At 50.2% G+C, this 23,668-nt stretch overlaps 1 protein-coding gene across 3 annotated transcripts in view; it reads right to left on the bottom strand.

The window, feature by feature from the left end:
* Positions 1-12,454: 12,454 nt before the first annotated feature.
* The window catches only part of PAX7 (paired box 7), a 99,722-nt gene continuing 88,508 nt past the window's right edge, over positions 12,455-23,668 (bottom strand). For all 3 annotated transcript variants that reach the window (XM_040462805.1, XM_040462826.1, XM_040462816.1), the window contains exon 9: positions 12,455-16,422. In XM_040462805.1, coding sequence (XP_040318739.1) covers positions 16,307-16,422 — 116 coding nt within the window. In that variant the 3' untranslated portion in view covers positions 12,455-16,306. The remainder of the gene's footprint in view (positions 16,423-23,668) is intronic.

The following is a 23,668-nucleotide window of genomic DNA, read 5'->3' as shown; positions in this document are numbered from 1 at the left end:
CCTGCCAGCTTCTGCCCTGAGCAGGGACCTGGTCAATAGCAGGGATCCCTGGGAGCCCCCCACTCACTGTCTTCAAGGGGACAGTGGAGAGCCAGTCCCATCACAGAGCTCATCCTAGTGGTGTCCTTGCCCCTCCGCCAGCCTGGGTCACCAGGGAAGCCCCAAGCTCTGTGATGGCCCTGGAAGGACCGTACCCCCAGAGTTACCCAGAGAGTGAGGCAAAGACAAAGCTCCTAATCCCCTTGAAGAACCCTGACTCTGTGTAAGTCAGTCTCCTTTGGTCCCAGCACGAGGAAGCCTCATCTGGCAGTCTTGGTGGCCCAGGTGTCACCCTCGCATCCATCCAGGCCTCTGCCCTTGCTTCCTCTGTCCTCCCTGGGGGCTGGCCTCCTTCCCTTGATGGCTCTCTGGGCTGCCTGGATTACCCCTGTGTTCCCAGACTCTCTGGAGTTGGCGTGGAGCACCGGGATTCCTCCAGAAATTCTGGCTGGGGCTGGGGCACGGGCAGGCACACCACGTGAATTGCTCCCCTCGGGCCCGTCTGCCTCCCCTGCGGCCGGCCCATGCTTGCGGCGCTGCTGCTTGGGAAACGAGGCCCTCACCCAGCAAGTATTCCATGAATTGCCTTACGTTTCCCAGAAGGCCTTGCACTAGTAAGTTGGAGCCCCGTGGCCAATTCCGTGCGAGAAAATGACAGTGCAACCTCTGTTTTTTTAAGTGACTTTTTTTTTTTTTAATTTTTTTTTGGGACAGAGAGACAGAGCACGAACGGGGGAGGGGCAGAGAGAGAGGGAGACACAGAATCGGAAACAGGCTCCAGGCTCCGAGCCGTCAGCTCAGAGCCCGACACGGGGCTCGAACCCACGGACCGCGAGATCGTGACCTGGCTGAAGTCGGACGCTTGACCGACTGCGCCACCCAGGTGCCCCTTTAAGTGACTTTTTAAAAAAGTGTTTATTTATTTGTTTTGAGAGATGTGGGGAGAGGCAGAGAGAGAGGAGCGAGAGAATCCAGAGCAGGCTCTTGCTGTCAGCGTGGAGTCGATGTGGGGTTCGAACCCACCAACTGTGAGATCGTGACCTGAGCCGAAATCAAGAGTCGGATGCTTAACTGACTGAACCACTCAGGCGCCCCTATTTTTTAATTAAAAAAAAAACCTTTTTATTTATTTAAAAAAGCTTATTTATTTATTTGTGAGAGAGAGAGAGAGAGCAACGGAGGGGATAAGAGAGAGGAGAGAAAGAATCCCAAGCAGGCTCCTCACTGTCAGCGCAGAGCCTGATGCGGGGCTCGATCTCGTGAAATCCAAGATTATGACCTGAGCCGAAATCAAGAGTGAGATGCTTAACCAATGGAGTCACCCAGGTGCCCCGGAAATGACCGTGTGACTTCTGAGCCCAGGCAGCTAAGACCAGTGTGCCCCAGCCACCCTTCTCTTCCCCAGCCTTGCATTCCAAATCGTGTAGGTACACAAAGGAGAAACCAAACCTTTACTGTGCCAGCCCACCGAGATTCGGGGTTTGTCTGTCTCTGCAGCGGAGCCAAACCTCACCTAACACAACAGGGTCTTTAAAAGGGTCAGCGTCAGGGGCACCTGGGTGGGTCAGTCTGTTGAGCGTCCAACTTCAGCTCAGGTCACGATCTCACAATTCGTGGTTTCGATCCCTGCGTCGGACCCTGTGCTGACAGCTCAGAAGCTGGAGCCTGATTCCGATTCTGTGTCTTCCTCTCTCTCTGCCCTTCCCCCTGCTTGCAACCTGCCTCTCTCTCTCTCTCTCTTTCAAAAATAAATAAACATTAAAAAAACTTAAAGGGGTCAGCCCCACCTCCAGAGGGTCTGGAGACTAAAAGTGAGCCACGTGGACAACTGGACATGTCTCCCCAATAAAATCTGTGCACACCGAGGTTCAGATGAGCTTTTCTGGCTAGCAATATTCTGTGTGCATTGGCACACCTCGTTGCCAACAGGAGTTATCGCTGGCTTTGACTCCACACGGCCAGGGGCTCTGTGTTTGGAGCCTCCCAGGATTCCACCATACATGTCTTCCCAGGGTGGATTTCCTTCTGCATCCTTGTGCTGCCCTAAACCATTGCCCTGGGTATGACAGCTTTCAGTGAGCTCTGTGAGTCCTTCTAGCAAAGTAGCAAACCTGAGGGTGGTTTTGGGCACCGCCGAACCCTGAAAGAAAGGAGTGTCAGAAGTGAGGGTGGTCTTGGGGACCGCACCTCCCCCTCCAACGTCACACTGCCTTTGCCTTCTTCTGTCGTCAAAGAACTATACCCGAATGTGGCACCAGGTGAATGGACCTGTGTATCCTGGAGATGTGATTCACGGGCCAGTCTGTCTTCTGGGGACACAATCACAGGTGAGGAAAGTGGTGATGGAGGTCACCCCTCGGGAGCACGGTGTCATCCAACAGGGCCTGATGCCCTCACCGATGTCCCGCCCGTTGTGGGAGTGGAGACAGAGGCGACATCTGATGGAATGGTACATAGCGCACAGAGGTGATGCTCAAATATAGTCACATGGAGGAAGTTCAGCGCCACCTGAACACGAGAAGGAGCAGAAGCAAATCTATAGCACCAAGATTTTTATGGAAATTCATCACGCACACAAAGGTATTTTTCAGGAATCTGAGGATGTACATTCAACATGGAGGATGCTAATAGATAAAGATGATACACAAAGTAAGACCATGACAATTGCATTATATTAGAGGTTACAGAGCTGCGGGAGGGCATCAGAGATTATAAAATTACTCGCAGAACTGGGCCCCCCTTGTCTTGTCTCTTTTGGGAGGCCTTTGCCTCGTGCTGTCCCCTTTTCTGACCTTCACTTGGAGCCGCTTTACCTGCCAGCATTGATTTTGATGAACGTCCTTTTGTTTCTTGTGCCTCATGTCTCCCACCTGCCTTCAGTACCCCACAAGCCCAGGTGGATGGGCAGATAGATCTTGACGCCTCCTTCCAGAGAGCCCAGGAGTCTCAGCTTAGAATCACTTGGGATGCTTAAAAGATTACCCACACCCCCTGCGCCATGATGCTGGTTCAGCCGGCCGGGTGGGGTCTGGCGTTGGCCCTTTAAGTGGCCCCGGATTGCGCCCATGGATGGTAACCACTGGGGCGGATGTCCCTCGTGCAAGCTTCCCTCTGTCCGAGCCTGCTCACGTGCCACTGACATCATCCGCCTGACTCTCCCAGACTCAGCTCTTTCTAAAATACCTCGAACAGGACTTGGCACAGCCTGGCCTCTCAGAAGAATGTGTCTTTGAGATGAAGTGGTTTCAAACTGTTCAAACAGATGAGTCACACACGTCTTATTCCGTTCAGCCTGGTGCTGCAATCATAGGATGTTTTTCAGCTGCTCCCCAGTTCAGCCCCTAATTCCTACCTGGATCCTAGAACTCTCACTTACAGAGGAAAACATGGTCTTCTTTTTTTTTTATTTTTGAAGTTTTAAACAGCTGGGATCACCCCTTCCCAGTGGGCTCAACTGCTTTATCTGGAGCCCATGGGTTTGAGGCAGGAAGCCCAGCAAGTAAGGACAGGCTCTGGGGTCATTTGGGCCTGGGCTTGGTGCTGATCTACTACTCCCCTGGTGTGAGATCCAGAGCAGGATACCAACTGCTCGTCATAAAATGAACTGACTTGAGAGTGGAGAGAGATTGTATATGCAGAATGCTTAGTGCACTGCCCAGCACCCATAAGATGTATCATTAATAGAAAACTATTCTTAGCATTTGCTTTGGGTGATGTTAAACACCTCTAAGCATTAAGGCCACCTGCAGAACCAGGGGCCCAAGAAGTCACAGAAGCTTGGGGCCAGTAGGCAGAGAGTTTATGGGTAACTCCAAGAGCCAGTGGTCATATGGAGCCCATTTACCTGCCGGTGGGACAGATCCAAAACCTTGTCTTTCTGGCCATAGGATCAGGGGAAAAGGTTCCTGTGAGCCAGAGAGTGTCGGAAATCTCTGGGATTTTAAAAATTGCTTTTTTAACCTCTGCCCTGCCCCCTGAGACCAACCACTGTGGTGGAGCTACACTGAGATGATGGCACTGGTGGTCACCGGGCATCTAGGAACCAGAGAAAAAACCTGTCCATCTGGATAGAAGAAGGGGCCCCATGCTTTGAAGAGTGTGGAAGAAGTTCCACAGTTGTTGTTTTTTAAATATTTATTTCCTATGTCTTCTCCCTGAAGGCAGGTCCAGTCACATGCAGCTGTGACAGTCTGGGAACCTAAAGACTAATAGAACCTTGTCTTTCTGGCCAGAAGGACAAGAAGCAGGGGCCCCTGGGAGCCAGGGGATATAGGGGAAATCTCCAAGAGGAAAGAGAGGGAGAAGAGGAATCCCTAATTCTTGCTTTGAATGGACACAAGTACTTATCTTCAGCCTGCGAGGCACAGAACACACATTAAAACACAGAATAAGATGTAGCAAAGGTTTTGAGGGCTGAAAGATACTCTAAACCACTGCCCGAGTCCCAGACCCACACTTAAGTGGCAGATGAGTGCCACAGACCCAAACACCAGAGCAAAGTCTTTGAAAACTGGACTGAAGTTGAAATTCTTGTTCCCGAAGGCAAGTCAGACCTCGAGATCTGAACTCAAATGGGTTGATTGTCTGCTAAATTTAAACAACAGCAAAATAAACAAAACCCCCATTCTCCAAAGGATTTTAACAGGACCCAGAGTCTAACAACACGATGTTTTAAAAGCCCCAAATTACTTGGTGTATCGAGAACCAGCAAATGCAACCAATTCTCAAGGGAAAAAGCAATCAATAGATGCTAACCCTGAAATGACCCCTGTATTGGAATTACTAAAGATTTTAATGTGGCTTTTAGAACTACACTCCATGAGGTAGGTTGAACAGTCTTGAAATAAATGGAATTATAGAAATTCACGACAGTGAAATAGAAACTACAAAAAAGAGCTAAATAAACATTTTATAAGTGAAGCATACAATATCAGAAAAATTATAAAAATCATAGGTGTGTTTAATAGCAAGATGGGGATAACAGAGAAAGTAGTCACTGAATTTGAGAACAGAGCAATAAAAATTATTCAATTTGAAGAACAGAGAAAAAAAAGATTGAAAAAACATGAACAGAGCTTCAGAGACTGTGGGACAATAATAAAAGATCTAACATTTCTATCATTGAAGTCCCGAATAAGGGGAGTAAGAGATAGATACAGGAAAAAAATATTAAATAAAAAATTATGGCTGAAGATGTCCCAAATGTAAGTGAAAAAAACCATAAGTGAACAGATTCAAGAGGTCAGTGAGTCCCAAAGAGGATAAGCGCAAAGAAAACTATGCCTAAACGTAATCTAATCAAACTTCTGCAAATAAAAGATAAAGAAAAGGCTTTAAAGCAGTCAGATAGAAACTACATGTACACAAAAGAGAGCAACAGTTCAAGTAACTGTGGACGTTTCATCAGCAACCTTTGGGGCCAGAAGACACTGGAACGTCTCTTGTGGAAGAAAATAAACCATAGACTCAGAATTCCATACCTAGCAAAAAAAAAAAAAAAAAAATCCTTTGGAAGGCTAAGAGAATTCTTAACCAGCAGACATCTCTAAAAGAAAGGGCAGGGGTGCCTGGGTGGCGCAGTCGGTTAAGCGTCCGACTTCAGCCAGGTCACGATCTCGCGGTCCGTGAGTTCGAGCCCTGCGTCGGGCTCTGGGCTGATGGCTCAGAGCCTGGAGCCTGTTTCCGATTCTGTGTCTCCCTCTCTCTCTGCCCCTCCCCCGTTCATGCTCTGTCTCTCTGTCTCAAAAATAAATAAAACGTTAAAAAAAAAAATAAAAGAAAGGGCAAAAGAAGTTCTGGCTGAAGGTATCAGCTCTGAACTGATACGAGAGGCAACTTTGGAACTTCGGGAATAGAGAAAAGGCAACAGAAGTGAGAGATATCTGGGAAAATATAACAGACGATTTTTCTCCCCTTAAGATCTTTAAAATATATGATTGTTCAAAGGAAAAAATATAATATTATTTGGGAGTGTTCAATGTATGTACATGTATACATATGTCAGCTATAATATCAAGGGTTTTAAGCCTTCTATATTTTATTTGAAACTGTAAAATATTAACTTAAGTAGAATGGTAGGTATATAATAATCTCTACACCAATCACAGAAAAATAATATAAAAATATATGCCAAAAGGCCAACAGATAAACTAAAATGAAATAGATTAAAACAATCCAAAAGAAGGCAACAAGAAAGAAAAGAGAAATTTAAAAAGGAGGTTACAAAGAAATAATGATACAGTAGACCTAAATCCAATTACATCAATCATTATATTAAATGCAAAAGGTCTAAACATAGATCTTAAGGACAGAGATTGTCAGACTTCCACAATGCCATCTATAAGAAACATGATTCAGCATCTATATAATCATACTCTGAAAATTCTCCAGGATGTTTATTGCCCAGTTATTTTCCATTTAATATTTATCAAAAGTTCCATTGGGAAAAAAGTCATGTGAAGTGTGATTTTTTTTTGATAGGCTTACTCTTCCTCTTTAGATATTCCAAAAATGATCTTGGATCAAGTGCAGTCATCAGGGAACCCAGTATCTAGATCATACCCTGTTCTTATCTCTCCCCACCTCCCACCAGGGTTATTTTTACTGAATTACTAACAACCCGTATTGAATAACTTTATAAGAATTATCCCTTGCAGCACATCTTTATATATTTCAGGAGTTTATTCTTGAGTTTGTATGTATTACATCATATGGTCTTATTCAGGAAGACACCAGGGAGAACCATCCTTTAGCAAGTTTCTTATTTTCTCATTGACATAAGTACTCGGTAACTCATTGGTTTTCTTATTTTCCATTGGCTGCTAGGAAACTCCAGGCATCTCTCTATAATGTTAATAAGGATTCTTACAACAAAAGACCTGGGGCACCTAGGTGGCTATGTCAGTTAAGTGTCCAACTCTTGATTTAGGCTTTGGTCATGATCTCATGATTCATGGGATTGAGCCCTGCATAGGGCTTTGTGCTGATCGCATGGAGCCTGCTTGAGATTCTCTCTCTCCCTCTCTCTCTTCACCTCCCTCTCTTTCTCTCAAAACAAATAACCTTAAAAAAAATTAAAAAAATAGCTCCCACTCCCCCAAATTATTCCCTGCTTAAAAAAATCCAATAGTCACATAAGTTTGTGAAACAGGGCTAAAGAAAGTGACATTGGTTTCTTTATTATGTGATCTCATGCAATCTTCACAATTGCCTTGGAGGTTGGTACTATCATTATGCCAGTTTTATAGATGATGAGAAAACTGGGTCCTCAGAGACTACTTGCCCAAGGTTAGCTAGTAGTGGTGTTAGGATTGTAACATAGGCTGTTTGACTTCAATGTGCTCTCTTAAAACCATAGACAAGTCATGTGTATAAATTACCTGGCACCAAGGACATGTGCATCCATATGACATGGGCAGCTAATGGGCTGGCCTTAATGGCTAGCTTCACAAGAAGATGGAGTTCTGTAGGGTCAGGTGGGTGTGATCCAGCTCAAAGAATCAAGGAATCCAGCTACCCATACCACAATGCTTACCTAAGCCCATCTGCCTGGGAGTGGTCCTGTTCATGTCAATTTTACTGAAAGCTCCTCCTGTAACCCACAAACCTCACAGTGGTACCTGCTCTTCACCCTGACTTCTGGTTCCCACTTTCCTCTCTTAGAAGCCTACTCTCTATGGATCAATTTGACAGGGCTAGGGAAGGGGGTTTCATGGACTTCAAATATACCATGGAGGTAAATGCTTATTGGTCAGCTGTGTACTGATGGGCATGGAGGGAGGTAGAACCAGATGGAGGTTTGTTTGTTTGTTTTTTGCTAAATTTCCTGAGTAATGTATCCTAATTCTTAAGCTCCCCTGTAACAGACATCCAAAATTTTTCCATGCTTCAAGGTGGGTGGAATGGATTTCCTTATACCTTGATCTTGGGCTTGACCATGAGACTTGCCTTGGCCAATCAGATGTTAGTGGATCTGACAAGAGAAGAAACTTGAAATGGGGCTTGAAATGGAAAATGCCCTTTGAACACTGGTGATCTGGTGATCTGTACTCATGGTCCTGTAGCTGCCTTCTTCATAGACTGCCCCCCGCCCCCGGAATAAATATCATCAGACCTAGAGACTGAAGTCTTCCTGCCCATCTGTATTAGTTTTCTATTGCTGCATAACCATTTACTACAAACTTGGCGGCTTAACACAACCCCCCTCCCTTTATTATCTCACAGTTTCTCTAGGTCAAGAGTCTGGACACAGCATAACTGAGCCTTCTGCTCAGGATTTCATCAGGCTGAAATCAAGGTGTCAGCAAGGGCTGTGATCTCATCAGAAGGCTCAACTGTGGAAGAATCTATTCCCAAACCCATTTAGAGTGTTGGTAGAATTCAGTTCCTTGGGTGGGACTGAAGTCTCCACTTTTTTGCTGGCTGTTGCGTAGATTACTCTCAGCTCCTCAAGAGTGCCCTAATCTCCTAGCAATAGCCTTCTCATGACATAGCAGCTGACTTCTTAAAAACCACAGGAGAACCTCACTCCAGTCTGCTGTGATGGAGCCTTGTGTAATGTAATGTAATCACAAGAGTGACTGTATTCCCACCTTTGCCAGACAGTGTAACCATGTTGAGGTTGTGACCATCCCACCATATTCACAGACCCCTCCCACACTCAAGAACATGTATACCAGGTGGCCTGGTATGCCAGGTATACATCTTGGTGGCCATCCTACAGGTGGTCTGCCTACCATACTTTAACCCAAGCCTAGATTAGCCAAACCAGAGAAACCATGGGTGACCTACAAACCTGGTTAAGTGAGAATTCATATTTGTTGTAAGCCAGAGCTTTGATGTGGCTTATCATGCAGCATTACTCTGGCAACAACTGACTGATACACTTCAAAACGCATTGTCCTCCTAGTTCACGTAATGTCCTATCTGCACTTAGGGAGCAGCCTGCTCTGATGGACAGGACACTGGGACGAGTCATGGGTTTGAATCTCTACTCCTCCACCTTGTGGTTGGGGGCCTGGAACCAGCTGCCTCACTTCTCTGGGTCCATTTCCTCATGTGTATACTAGGGCCCACAATGCTTGCCATATGCAGATGTTGGGAGTGTTAACTAAAACAATGGATGAGAATCACCCAGCACACAGTAGGAAGCATACATGTTAGGGTCTATTCTCTGTAAAGCTCATATTTCTATCCAACATGCCCTTGTCTTCCAAGAATGAATGTGGTACGAATTCTGGGAGGGGTCACTGCAGTGCTGATATCTATGGATTATCTGATGGTATCTCCTCATCAGATGATGGCAGTGACCTACAGGGCTCTCTGCCCCTGAGCCAGACTGTGGAAGACAGCCATCGGCATCCACCCTCAGACAAGGCCCCTCCTCCACGTCTCCGGCACTCCAATATTGGAACGTGACACGGAAGTCTTCTTTTTAAAAAAAATTTTTTTTAACGTTTATTTATTTTTGAGACAGAGAGAGAGACAGAGCATGAACGGGGGAGGGGCAGAGAGAGAGGGAGACACAGAATCGGAAGCAGGCTCCAGGCTCTGAACCATCAGCCCAGAGCCCAATGCAGGGCTCGAACTCACTGACCGCGAGATCGTGACCCGAGCTGAAGTCAGACGCTTAACCGACTGAGCCACCCAGGCGCCCCAAGGAAGTCTTCTTTTGAAGAGCTCAGTCCCTATCAGTAACTAGCCGTGTGAGAGCGGGCAAGTGACTCTAACTTACTGACTCTTGGCTTCCTTTCTTATCTATTAATGGTGAAATTCCCACCTCACAATGTTGTTATGTGCATAAGACAAAAAGTGCACGCATGGGCACATTGCAGGAGCCTCGTAGTTAGTGTTGCCTTTCCCTCAGAGAAGAGGCCATCTTTGTGGTTCTTTTAGTGTCACTCCCTGCCCAGCCTCACCTCCAGGGTCCACCACGGCAGGGAGCATAGAGCAGGTCCTTAAAGAGATGCTTGCTTTCACATCAGTTTTTCTCACTTGGTCCTCATGAAATTCCCTTGCATAGGTGGGTGTGGCAGCCCCAAGTGCTGTTCCCGATAGCCCAGCCTCCCATCTCCCAGGCACAAGAGGGATTATGTTTCCTTTGAAGGTCAGTGTGGCCATATGAATTGCTTTGGCCAATGGAACCTGAGCAGAAATGTCCCACACCAGCCACTTCAGGTGGATGCTTTAAGAACCAGTGTACAATTTACATCTCTCTTTCCTTCTGGTACCAGCGGCCAGCAGTGCTCGAGATGATGCCCATTCTCTATCAAGATGACCATGATGGGCCACAGTCACAAATATGAGCAAGAAAAAAATTAAACCTTTCGTGTTTTAAGCCAGGAGATTTGAAGTTGTTGGTTATTGTTTTCCAGCCTGATATAATGGGACAGACTTTATTCTCATTTGAAGGATTGGGGGAAGTGGCTTTTCTACAGTCACACAGAGGGTACCTGGGACCAAATACAAGGCTTGACATGAGGGAGCATTTTGATTCTTTCCAGGGGAGAGAGCAGAGGTGCCTGAAGCCCTGAACATACCCTCCCTGGTGCCTCTGAGAAGTGAGTCCCTGATCCTTGCAACAGGTATTTACATCATTAGAGCCAGGAGAATGAATTCTCTGCTCAGAGCAAGTCAGTGGCAATCTGGGGAAGGGAAGGAGTGGGGTTCTAGAAACTGTGCTCTCAGGAGGACCAGGTATTCATAGACTCAACTCCACAACAGATGAAATTATACAGAAGCCTCATCTCTCTGTCCTGTGTGTCCCTCCCCATCGCAGGGCTCTTGTGTCTTCTCTCTTTCCTTCACTAGTAAATTTTACTCCAGGAAAGATTGTGAAACTTATTCATATGAGATGTGCATGAGCAATGAAACCAGAAAAAGAGGCTACTATGTTACAAAGCATTACGGTGGCAAAAGCTGACTGATACACTCTTCCATCCAATAGCCATTCTTCCTTTTTCCTTTAGACAGAAACCTGGTTTTATTCTGGGCAGTAGTGTGCCTGGGAAGAAGATTAAATTTCTCAGCTTTCCTTGGTCTGTAAACAAAGATTGTTGGATGGGACTCTTAGAAAAGCTCCCTTAGAGGGGGTCAGAGAGCTCTCTGAGGGCCCCCAAGGGCAGATCTGTGTCTGGGAGCAGCTTGGCATCACTCAGCACCCAGCACTGAGTGTTGCTTTCCCAGCACTGGTAGCGGACAGCTCTGAACCATCGGGGTACTCTCTGGGCCACCTTCCAGAACAGCTATTGGCTCAGTTTATTGTTAGGGTAACCTAGAAGATTCTTAGGGATTATCTAGGCTGTTTTTTAAAGAATATATAGAAATAGGGTCTGAGAAGGGAAGAAAATTATCTCAGGACCCACATAGAGTCACATGCAAAGCTAAGAGCAGAACTTGACCAGCTCTTGATTCTTCCCCATATCTTCCTGACTTCCAATCTCCTGTAGTCCTAACCTGGAACACTTGGCTGGGTTAGATGGGCTCAGGTCCATAAAACACCTTACTGATCCTCCATATACAATATCTCCCAGCAACCCCTTCATCTCGCCCCCCTCCTGTTCAGATCATCCCAGTAAACCCATACACTGGAATGACACAGGTAACCCAATTTAGAGCCAGGGGAACATATGTGGAGTAGAAGCTGCTGTTCCTTGCCCAGATCCCTTTCACTGAGCCCGTGCACCTGTACCCTAACGGATGTGTTGCCGCTGCTATGGGTACATCTTTGCACCTTTCTCTGGAGAACTGCCCCCAGCCCACAGGATGCACTTGGGCCAGAGTTGCTTGGGTACATTAGCCTTTACCCACATATCCACATACCCACATTCCCTAGGAACAGCCAGCAGCCAATGAATGACTGACAGTTTAGCACAAGAGGCCAGTCCTCTAGTCTCAAGGTGAGACTAGCTCTGTGCTATTCATACTAGAGAGTCCCCAGCACTATCAGGTTGAAACTAGACTCCAGTTAAAAGCTCCTCCTGCTTAGCCCCCTCCCTGTCCTGTGTTGCTTCCTTCACTCGTTTATGCATTTCTCTTGAGGGCCCCCCCTCCATAAATCCACCTGCCCATGAATCCCCACATCAGGTTCTGCTCCTTAAGGAAACATGGAAGCTTCTGAGCTCTCTCCTACCTTCCAAATTCTATGTCCTAGGAAAGGGACACTGAGGGCCCTAAGCTTAGCAGCAGGAAGTCTGTCCTGGTGAACAGAACTGAAATTTCATCAGAGAGATGCTTAAACAACAGCATTCCATTGGTCAAATACTGATTAAGCATCCACTACCTGTCTAACAGCTGCTTGGCACTGAGGGGCCCGGCGGTCCTATTCTGACCCTCTAAATTAGGTCAAAGAGCCTCTCAGCCACCCCTCGGTCCTTTTTAGGGCAGCTGCCTAATGACAGTCAATTAAGGACACAGAACCTTGGAAATGCTTTAATTTCTTTTAATGTATAACAGTTACGCCTGAGTTACAGAGGAAGCGCTCACAAGCAGGTAGTTAAAGCAAATGCCAGTTTCTCTTTCTAATCTACTACTCCATATAGCTGAATAAATTATGGTGCGATTATATTTAAACACACACCCTTGCACCCACAAGCCCACTCACACGCCCCACTCACACTCTCAAGCACACACACTCACTTCCACATGGAGGAACATGGCTGTGAGTCAAACACGAAAGCAACCGAGTTGCAATTACTAGGAAGAAGGAATGATCTAGAGTGCTATGTGGACACGTCCCAGGTGGGGGATTGGCCGTGTTAGAGCTGACAGAAAGAGTCCCCAGTACACAGCTGCCTCTGAGCATTTCAAGATGGCGGCCGGAGTACCCCCATTTTGGTCTCGGTTCGGTGCCTTTGCAGGAGAGAGCGGACAACCCCAAAAAGCATCTAGTAGTGAAGGGAACATCGGGAGCTGGGCGAGAATATCAACCTGAGAGAGGCCCCAGAGAATGTCTTTTTCGGGCAATCATGGAATTTCACCAAGTTCCAGGATCCAAATCTCAGCATGCTTCAAAAGCTCCATCTGAAACAACGCTGGATCTCCGTGGAGTCTGGGCCAAGTCTCGGACCTGCTCTGCTCTCAAGCCATAGTCAGATTGGAAATCTGACCTTCTCGTTTGTCTTCTGGGCAAACCCCCCTCTTCATCCTTCTTTCCCTCTATCTCTCTTCTTCATTTCTTCTGGCAAAAGAATGGCAAAGGTAAATCAAGTAAAAAATAAGAGTGTGAAGCACAGCTTGGTTCTTACACGTCACTTCTTTCTTTTTTCATAGCAAGAGAGAAACAGCAAATGAAAAAAACAAAGCAATAAAAATGAAAGAACCCAACAGAGACTGGAATGTATAATTTGAAACACACAATATGCAGATATATCCCTACAGATGGTCTCTGGCCACTAGCACGACACACACTGTGGGGGTTTTCTTTCCTTTTTTAGTATATATATATATATATATATATTTATATAAAAGTCGACTTCCTATAAACGAACAGCACATCACCACATTTCCAACTAATGTACAGTGAGCTCAGAAGAGGGACCTCCCCCCCATAGGTAGGACAAACAGCTACTTGTGGTAAGTTGGAGGAAACATCTCTTATTTTGCTATGGATTCTATTTACAGGAATGGATGGGGATTGCTTCTGGGCTGACCTGGCCACGGGGATTCAGGCCTTCTTTCTTAGGCTGTGGTCAACCCTCAAGAGTTTGAAGCCTTGTACCTCTTGTCCCACATCATCTGTCCGGTGAGGTTGTGAGCTGCCAGCCCAAGATGGAGTTTTATGGACTGAGTTGGCTAGACACATTAATACACAGGATTTTAGGGAAATTTTGCCAGGTGGGGGTGGGGCTCCAGGGAGAATAAGTCCCATTTTCTACCAAGATGGTGGCTTGGGAGAACTCCAGAGAAATTGGACATAAAGAGAAATCACTTGGTTTATTCCCATTTCATCACGGTGGTGGTGGGGGGTGGGGGGAGATTTGAGATTGGTCCTAGCATGGGAATGTCACCTCCTGGGAGTGAGGCTGGGTGGTTTTGATGTCACCTGCCTGAGAGCTCTGCTCCTGGGTATGTAAGGGGATTCAAGATGATTTCTGAGCCAGGCCTCCAGGGGGGAGGACTGACCATTCAAGGAATGTGGATGAAGACTGTGGTTGATCTTAAGAGCTGCTTCCTGGCTGTGATGGTTACAAACACAGGGACTGGGTCACCAAGGGACAACACAGTCTTCCTTTCTGTCCAGAGCTTGAAGAACCAAAAGTCTCACACAGTAAATGCCCCAGTTGAAAACTGGGCTGACCTCCATGGGCCACACATGTCCAGGTATCTGCTGCTACCAAAGAGTCTGTTTGTCTCCGTGTATCCATAGGTTCCTCTAAACCAGAGATACGAGCCACCCTGGCCGTGGTCCAGGACAGGCTTGATGTTACCAAGTCCGAAGATGAGAAAACAGGTGAGCATTTGTCACAGAAGCGGCATCCACGCAGGAAAGTGTCCTAGCATCTTGCCAGCCCAGTTCCCCAGGAGGGAGGTACTCGGGTTGACTGAATCCCAAAGCAGCAGCCCTTCCCTCCGGGAATGTCTTGTTGGCTGAGAGCAAGCGGCATGGGTTGAGCAAAGAGGTGGCCTCATGTGCCCAGCTGTCACAAGTGCCTCTAACCTAGCAGCACTTGATAAAGGTGATCCAAGTATAGATGATAACAATGGTGCCGGTGGAGACGAATATAATTTTGATAAATAGGTGAAGGTAGTAAAAAGTTCCAAGGGAGGCAAAGTGAGGGGCTCGAACCATTCCCCAAAGATTTCAACTTTTAAAGAGAAGGGATATGAAGAAGCCACCGGTGTGGCCAAGGAAGGCGCCTTTCCCCTAGTCTCTGGAACCTTGGGCATCCCTCACCTGTCTAGGAGTGGTGGCCTGAACACTGGCCACATCTGCCCCCACTTAGCTGTGCTGGATGAGTAGACAGGGCCCTCTCGACCTAGAGTGGATCAACACTGAAAGGTGCCACTGTCAATGGGACAATGACATGCCCCCTCCACTGCCCCCCCCCCCGCCCCCCGCCACCAGATGTCAAGGGGAGTCTGTGGTTTTGCCTGTGGACAAGAGTCCCTGCTGGTCCCATAACCCTCCTCCAGAGCTCCAAGGGAAGCCCTCTGCTCCCCAGCAGCTTAAGGGGCAGATGAAGGTGCCCTTACCAGAGAGCCAGGTACGGAGGGGACAGGCTCAGGTCTCCAAGGGAGGCTCTGTGAGAAATTGCAGCTCCAGGGGTCGTGGGCTTGAAGGCATGGCACTAAAGCCTCTGGCAACAAAGAGCTGCTGTCCACAAGCACAAGAACCCCAGCTAAGCATCGCCCTTCTGAGCCTGCCCTCTGCCCTCTGCCTCTCGATACACGACTTGCTCCCTTCCCCCTCCCGCCTGATTCAGAGAATGGGAAACTGAAGAGCCCGTGGGCTCCCTAGGCCCCGCACGGGGTGAGCAAGGCTGGAACCCAGACTTCAGTCTAGGAGCCTGCTGCCTTGGGGTGCCTGGGTTGGGTCTTTGGCTGCTGGCTGCCCACTGCTGATGAGCCCCTCTCCCTGGGTAAGCCTCTGCCTGGTCCTTCTGGTGCCCCCACCTGGGCTAGATTCCCACCCCCTACACCCAGCAGAGGTGTGTGGGGAGGGCCCTGGAGTCCTCAGAATTCCTGGGTGATTCCCCTGGGAAGACCCCAGGACTAGGGTCCCCTCTCTGCTGGCGTCCCAGCATCCAGAGGAGGAATGGGCTGTGGTTCGGGCCCTGGGCCAGAGATCCACCTGGGAGGAGAGGGCTGGCTCCCAGCACTTCCAGCTGGGAGGGACCCTGTGAGCTCCACCCCCACCTCTGGCCGGGGTACTCACTGGAGTCGGGTCCAAAGGGCTCCAGTACCTCATCCCAGATACCATCCTCCTTTGGGTGCCCAGGTTGCTCTATTCGGGGTGAGCTTCCACCTCTGTGCCTGAGATAGCACAGAGGCCACGGCAGGATTTGACTGGGGGAATGGCTGCAGGCTGACAGAAACCCTCCTGGAGAGAGAGTGGAGGGGCAGACTCCAAGGGGGTTGCTCTGGGTTCCTAAACATAGGTGAATGGTAGACTGGCTGCACATCTCCAGAGGGCTGGCTACGAGAAGGGAATGGGCTCCTTTCCTGGCCTCCTGAGACCCCAGGGTAATGAAAGGGCTGAGGCTGGGAGGCTCAGGGATCAGTAAGGATTGGGCTGGGACTTGGTCTGGGGCAAGTCGCCCCAGGGTCCCTAGTAGGCCTGGCCAGTTTCCACAGGCAGGAGTCCCAGCACAGCAGAATGTTCCCCAAGCTTCATGCGACGCTGTGTGGAGAGGCTCACATTTTTGGCCAGGTAATCAACAGCAGCTGGAAAAAAAAAGAGAAGCTCCTAGAAATTAAGGTCCTTTTGCCTATTGTTCCATCTGCCCCGTATCCATCATCCATCCATCCATCCACCCATCCATCCATCCATCCACACTTCTGTCCATCTATCCACCTGTTCTTCCATCCATTCATCCATCCAACCATCCATCCATCCATCCATCCATCCATCCATCCATCCACCCTTCTGTCCATCTATCCACCTGTTCTTCCATCCATCCACCCATCCATCCATCCATCCATCCATCCATCCACCCTGCTGTCCATCTATCCACCTGTTTTTCCATCCATCCATCCACCCTTCTGTCCATCTATCCACCTGTTCCATCCATCCATCCATCCATCCATCCATCCATCCATCCATCCATCCTTCTGTCCATCTATCCACCTGTTCTTCCATCCATCCATCCATCCATCCATCCATCCATCCATCCATCTCTTCATGAAGCTCATTCTCTTACCTCCTCTCTAACCATTAAGCAAATATTTACTTAACACTTTTATTTGCCCAGCTCTCTCATAGGTTCTGTAGGAAAGTACAAAAGATTCCACATCGTTGAGAGAAGAATTAGTTTCCTTTCCAATACACCTGTACATATGCCTGCTATGGGGGATGTCCGGTGAATCCCACAGAGCCTGGGTAGTAATGAGGAAAAGATCCTTCTTTTTTCTCTGGAGCCTGAGCCCAGCTCATGGGTGAGACACAGCAACATCCCTTACATCCCTTACTCAAAGTTGAGCCAAGAGATCCATGCAGAACAAGGAGCCAGGACCTTGATATGCTGGGAGCTGAGACCTTTAGCCTTGAAGTTCTAGCCATCCAGAGGGATGAGAGTCAGAGGGGGTGTGCTTGTGTGTGTGAACAGCGGAAACAACAATCTCTGCATAGTAACAGGCGCTAACATGAATGTTCACCCATGAACAATGCTCACGCATGTACATGTGCGGACAGATGTGGATGAGCTGTAGGTACCTGTGTGAGTAGAGCAGGGGGAATGCCCACGCATGCCCGGGTAACCGTGTCCAGGTGAGTTGCACCTAAGCCAGGTACGCATGTGGGTGTACGTGTGTGCGCAGGCGTGACTGCTAGGTCTGTGTGTGCACGCGTTCTGTCTCGACTCTGCTGTGTCCACCTGAGGCTACAGCAGAGATCAGCTCTGACCAAATGATGTGACTGGCATGGGACCGAGGCCTCTTGAGGCACAGAGATGCTACCTCCCAACCTGGAATCCATGGCCGAGGCCAAGGCGAGAGGAAATATAACGACTACTGCCCTGGACTCACGAGGCCTGACCCGACACTCTCCTTGTCACCTGCCCGCTGAGGGGCCCTATAGCACTCCACATGCCTCCCCAAAGTCGAGGGTCCCTGCCTACGGCAGGTGGGTAGAGCCAGGTGTGGGCACAGCCAGAGACAAGGCCCAGGGAGGTGGGTTGGGAAGTATTAATAATTGAGACCATATTCTTTAGGGGTTCAAATCCTGCACCTGCCAACTTTTAGTGTGTGATCTGGGGCATACCAACCATCTCACCTATACAAGCCTCAGTTTCCTTGTCTGTAAACATGGGGATAATGACAGCGCCTAGGTGGAAGAATTGTGGGGAGAAAGTGAGAAAATGCATATAAGGAGGTTAGCACTGTGCCTGGTACATGGTGAGCTCAGAGGCCTTGGGCTCTCACAGGACTGGGATTTAGGGAGCAGGTGTGACCTTTGATAGAGGCAAGAAGGAAAGGAAGAGTAAATGGGGCAATCTGGAGTCCCAACTATCTCCGGTGCATGTGGCTTTGGGCAAATCATGTTGCCTCTCCAGGACTGTCTTCCGGTCTGTAAAATGGGGAGAGCAGATCCCAGCCTCCTCAAGGGCTGTTATGAAGATCAAATGAGATGATGTGCTTTGAGATGCTGGGCACAAAAGGCTCAGGGACTGTACCGATTCCTAAAGGATATGCAAATATTCTGGGGTTTCTGGAGTGTCTGGGCTCTGTGTTCCTTGGCTTCCAGGCTCTAGGGCCTGAACTGAGGCCCTGGGTGCTGTCCCTGACGTCACTTAGCCTCCAGGCTCCCAGCTGGTAATACAGAAGGGGTGGTGGCCTGTCTTACCCCTCACTCCACGGTGGGGGCGAGGGGCAGGTGGAAGAAACTTCAATCTCTGGATCTCTGGCCTCAGGGGCAGCCTGCAACTCAGGCATCTCGTCTCTGCTCCTTGGAGCAAGTCTTATCTGGGCCCCAGGGCCTGACCTTGAGGAAGCTAGTCTGTAGAGCCACAGCAGGAAGAGGAGGAGGAGCTACAGGAAGAGAGGGAGGAGCTACCCACAGACCGAGCTCATTCTCCGCCCACCGTGCTCTATGCCCCTCACGCATGCGCGATCTCGCTTAATGCTCACCACTGCCAGGCTGCTAGTTCCGCTGTCCCATTTTACAGGTGGTGGAGCCAAGGCCCTGCCCTAAGAGACTGTGTAACTGGGAAGGTCACGTGGCCCTCAGGCTGTGGACCCAGGCGGTCTGTTGCCAGCTCCGAACCACCCCCACGCGCTTCGCCCGCAGCGTCCTGGGTGTGTGCGCTTTAGAGGGTACGGAGCACTCGACACCCTAAATCCTGCGTGGGCCCCAGTTTCGACTCCAGGAAGTGTGGGTGGCTTCCCAGGGCACGCGGCCAAGTCAGGCGACCTCTCCTGACTCACCGAACGCCTCTGCCTGTTCCCCCTTATTCCACCTGACGTCACACTCTGTGCCAGCCTGTGCGGCTGTCCCCGGGGGGGTGGGGTGGGAAGGCCCGGCTCTGGAGAACAGTCAGAACAACAATGCTCGATCCCTCACATACGGAACGCTTACCATGGGGCGAGGCGGACACGGTGTCCTTTAATTTCTCACCAACCCCATGGTTTAGGCACAGCTGTTCCCATTTTACAAAGGTGGAGACTGAGGCACAGAAAGATTGCTGACTCACGGTCAGGCACTGCATGTGAGAGGGAGGAACCCGAATTTGTCCTGCTTGTGCCTCTGGTCACTCTGTGTCCTCCTTTTTCGCCTCTCCTGGCTGCCAGCCAGGGTTCAGCCCACAGGACTTTCCCCAGGCCCTGCCAAGGTGGGCGATTTGACCCCAAGAAGGCCAACTTTACTAATGACCAGCCAACTTCAAGGGCACTCTCCGTGCACAGAGCCCGCCTCTCCCTGGGGTCGAGCCAGGGGCCGGTGAGGGCAGGGCTGTGACATTTCTCATTACAGCCTCTGTCAGCGGCCCTCCCTGTCCCTCTGTCTCTCCGCGTCCCCTCTCCTCTGCCTTGTGCCCGCGCCTGGGCTCTGAACATCTCAAATTAGATTAATCGGGAGTTGGCAGGAGATGCCAACCAGTAAACAAATCTCAGCCGTCAGCGCCTCGTCAGCCCGCGGCCCCAGAGGAGGACCCTTCTAGACACAAATTCTTATTAGACTTGTCAGATCTATTAAAATTCTTTTCACACTTCTGCGTTCTATCAGCTCCATCATTAGTACGGCCCTGGCCTCTGGGAACACCAGGGCCATATTAATCTGCCGTGTGCCCCGTCCCTGCCCCCTGCCCCCACCCCCTCCAGGGACAGGAGAGACAGACAGATGGACAGATAATGGCTGGGAACGAGAAAAAGTGTGGAGGTGTCCCTGGGAAGACAAGAGGCCCAGGGAGAGGAGTGGACTCTCTGGCTGAAGAGTTTAGCCACGTGCACCCTCCACGCACACCTACACCTGCAAGGGAGGCTCTCTGAGGTCAGGGCCGTAGGTGTGGTGGTGTTCACATCGATGCCGGATCTCAGGCAAATACCCTCTCTGGGATCCATTCCCTCGCCTGTCTGCACGCCATACAAAGCAGCCGGGAGTGCCAGGCCCCATAGTAGATGCTCACTAAAGGGTTATCTATCCTTCCTTTACACGCGTCTATTTTGCATAATTATACCTCGAAGCCAGGTACATATAAAGTCATGAACGTGAATCGACACAAAGGTGGGTCGAGGGCTGTGTCACTACTGATGACACAAGTTGGCGGTTTGGCCAAAAGAGAACCGGGTTGGAAGTTCAGGGGACCTGGAGTTCGCCATTCACCTACTGTGTGACCTTGGGAAAGTCCTTGGCTCTTGCGTCTATAGCCTGAGGACACATAACACCTACTCTGGGTAGGGTTTTGAACACGGCAGGAAATGAATACGCGATCTGCCCAGTGCCTGGTGGGCTAAACTCCTGCGTGGGACAGATGTGAGCAGGTGACAGGTGGACCTGGGCATACACAGGGGCTGTTTGGGACGTGCACACTCTTGCACGTGGACTGGGAGCCCCGTCATAGGCGTATTCAGTCACCCGTAAACACAGGGCAGGCGGTCAGTGGGAACACGACGGGTCCCTGTCCCTGGCTGCCCCAGAATGTCAAAGGTGAGGAAGACAGCACAATGGAAAAGCGTTGGGGGTCTAATCCCTCGACTCCCATTTCCCGGATGGCAAAACTGAGGCAGGGTGACTTGGTGGCAGACTTAGTGATGTTGGGGCCAACACTCCCCCAGGCCCCTCCCAGCCCAGACTGGAATCTTGGTGGGGTGGGGTGGGGTCTGCCCTGGGATTCCCTCTGGGTAGGGCTGGAAAATACGGCTCGGGGAGGATCTGGGGTTGGGAGGGGAGGGGGGCAGGGGCTGGAGCTAGATGGGGCGAGTGGGGAGGGTGGAGGGGAGGGGAAATCGCCCTGGCCTGGCCGGCCTCTTCCCTTCTCGCCTCCTGGGCCCTTTCCCTTTTGATCCCCCCTCCCCGGTGGCCCCCATGCTGACTCTGGGGTTAATTTTATTTCCGACTTGGGCAGGCCCCCTGCAGCAGGGCACGGGGCTCCGGGGGTGACTAACGCCTGCCCCAGGCCGGGGCTGCTGCCTCCGCGGAGCGGCTCTAAACTCTTTATCAAGAGCATGTGTGTCCGCTCTGCCTGGGAACGCGGGGCCGGGGCCGGGGCTCACCTCGGGCCCCTCTGGAAACACTCGCACGCATGTGTGCGCGCCCCGCTCTCCACCGTCCCTGCGCACGGGTTCCACCCCCTCTCGCACTTCCTCCTCGTGCACGCAAACCCACACGGGCGCAGCTGCACACGCAGGCCACACGTGTACCCGCCCGGATGCACAGGGACACACAGCCACACCTGCGTGCACACCTTAGCGTGCACACACCCGTGTTTACACACTGCACACACAGTGTACGTGTCCGTGCTCCAAAATATATACACACCCACGGACACATTCAAGCCTCCGTGCACGTCTGGGTGCACACGCGTTGCACGCACGGATAACCACACACCCCTGCACACTCTCTCACACGTCTATTCACGTGCATACCTGTTTGGTACACATGCCATGAAGTGACACAGCATCACATGTGCAAATACACAGACAGACACGTGGACGCTCGGTCACACGGATGCACCTGAAGTGCACTGAAACCCATGTGTGCGTCTTACGGACACACATACCCACATGACCAAATGTGTGCACCTGTGCACTCACACACAAACTCACATGCACACTGTGTGGACACAATATGCTCATTGAAAGTCAGATATGCGAGGGGCGCCTGGTGGCTCGGTCGGTTAAGCGTCCGACTTCGGCTCAGGTCACGATCTCGTGGTCTATGAGTTCGAGCCCCGCCTCAGGCCCTATGCCGACAGCTCAGAGCCTGGAGCCTGCTTCGGATTCTGTGTCTCCCTCTCTCTCTCCCCCTCCCCTGCTTGCGCTCTGTCTCTGCCTCTCTCTCAAAAATAAATAAACATTGGGGCGCCTGGGTGGCTCAGTTGGTTAAGCATCCGACTTCAGCTCAGGTCACGATCTCACAGTCCGTGGGTTTGAGCCCCACGTCGGGCTCTGTGCTGACAGCTCAGAGCCTGGAGCCTGCTTCGGATTCTGGGTCTCTCTCTCTCTGTCCCTCCTCTGCTTGCACTCTCTCTCTCTCTCAAAATAAATAAATAAACATTTTAAAAAATCCATTAATTTGGGGCGCCTGGATGGCTCAGTCGGTTAAGCGGCCGGCTTTGGCTCAGGTCATGGTCTCGTGGTCTGAGAGTTCAAGCTCCGCATCGGGCTCTGTACTGACAGCTCAGAGCCTGGAGCCTGTTTCAGATTCTGTGTCTCCCTCTCTCTGACCCTCCCCTGCTCACACTCTGTCTCTCTCTGTCTCAAAAATAAATAAATGTTAAAAAAAATTTTTTTAAAGAAAAATAAACGTTAAAAAATTTTTATTTAAAAAGCAGGGGGGCGCCTGAGTGCTCAGTCAGTTAAGCGCCTGGCTTCTGCTCAGGTCATGATCTCATGGTTCCTGAGTTTGAGCCCTGCATGGGGCTCTGTGCTGACAGCTCAGAGCCTGGAGCCTGCTTCACATTCTGTGTCTCCTTCTCTATCTGCCCTGCCCCAACTTGCTCTCCTTCTCTCTCTATCTCAAAAAATAAACATTAAAAGTTGAACCATTGGGGCGCCTGAGTGGCTCAGTGGGTTGAGCATCCCACTTCAACTTAGGTCATGATCTCACAGTTCGTGGGTTCGAGCCCCGCGTCGGGCTCTGTGCTGACGGCTCGGAGCCTGGAGCCTGTTTCAGATTCTGTGTCTCCCTCTCTCTGACCCTCTCCCATTCATGCTCTGTCTCTCTCTGTCTCAAAAATAAATAAACGTTAAAAAAAATTAAAAATAAATTCAGATATGTGAATAGGCACGTATACATACACTCACACATTCGCACACACAAACGCACATCTACACACAAAAAGAGGCGTGCACGAACACACGTATGCTGAAATACACGATACACACACACACATCACACGTATCTATGAGGCGTGTTTTCATGCTCACACGCATACATACATGCACATACACATATCGAACACACACGTACATGGGGCAGGGGCCATGAACACAGCCAGGAGGTGGAGACGGGCACAGCTGGCCCTCATTTAGCTGTGGAGGCCAAGGCCGTGTGGGGAGGAAGCAGAGGTCAGTGAGGCCGGGCGGGGGTGCCCTCGGGCTGGGACCTCAGCCTCTCACCACACGCCCTTCTGATTAGTTTGACACCAGCAGGTGAGGCCTTGGCCGGGAGGGGGGCAGGAGGGGAGCCCGGTGACCTCGGCTCTCTGTGCCTCTCCACTTGCCCTGGGGGCGGCGACCGGGCCTGCCTTCTGCAGCCTTCGGTCCGAGGGTCTGGTGCCCACCGCCTCCGGGCAAGATGCCGGCGGGGGGGGGGGGG

This window comes from Herpailurus yagouaroundi, unplaced genomic scaffold, assembly GCF_014898765.1.
Source record: "Herpailurus yagouaroundi ecotype Mexico unplaced genomic scaffold, PumYag 77, whole genome shotgun sequence".
Taxonomy (NCBI): domain Eukaryota; kingdom Metazoa; phylum Chordata; class Mammalia; order Carnivora; family Felidae; genus Herpailurus; species Herpailurus yagouaroundi.
This window is presented reverse-complemented; position numbering and strand designations above follow the sequence as displayed.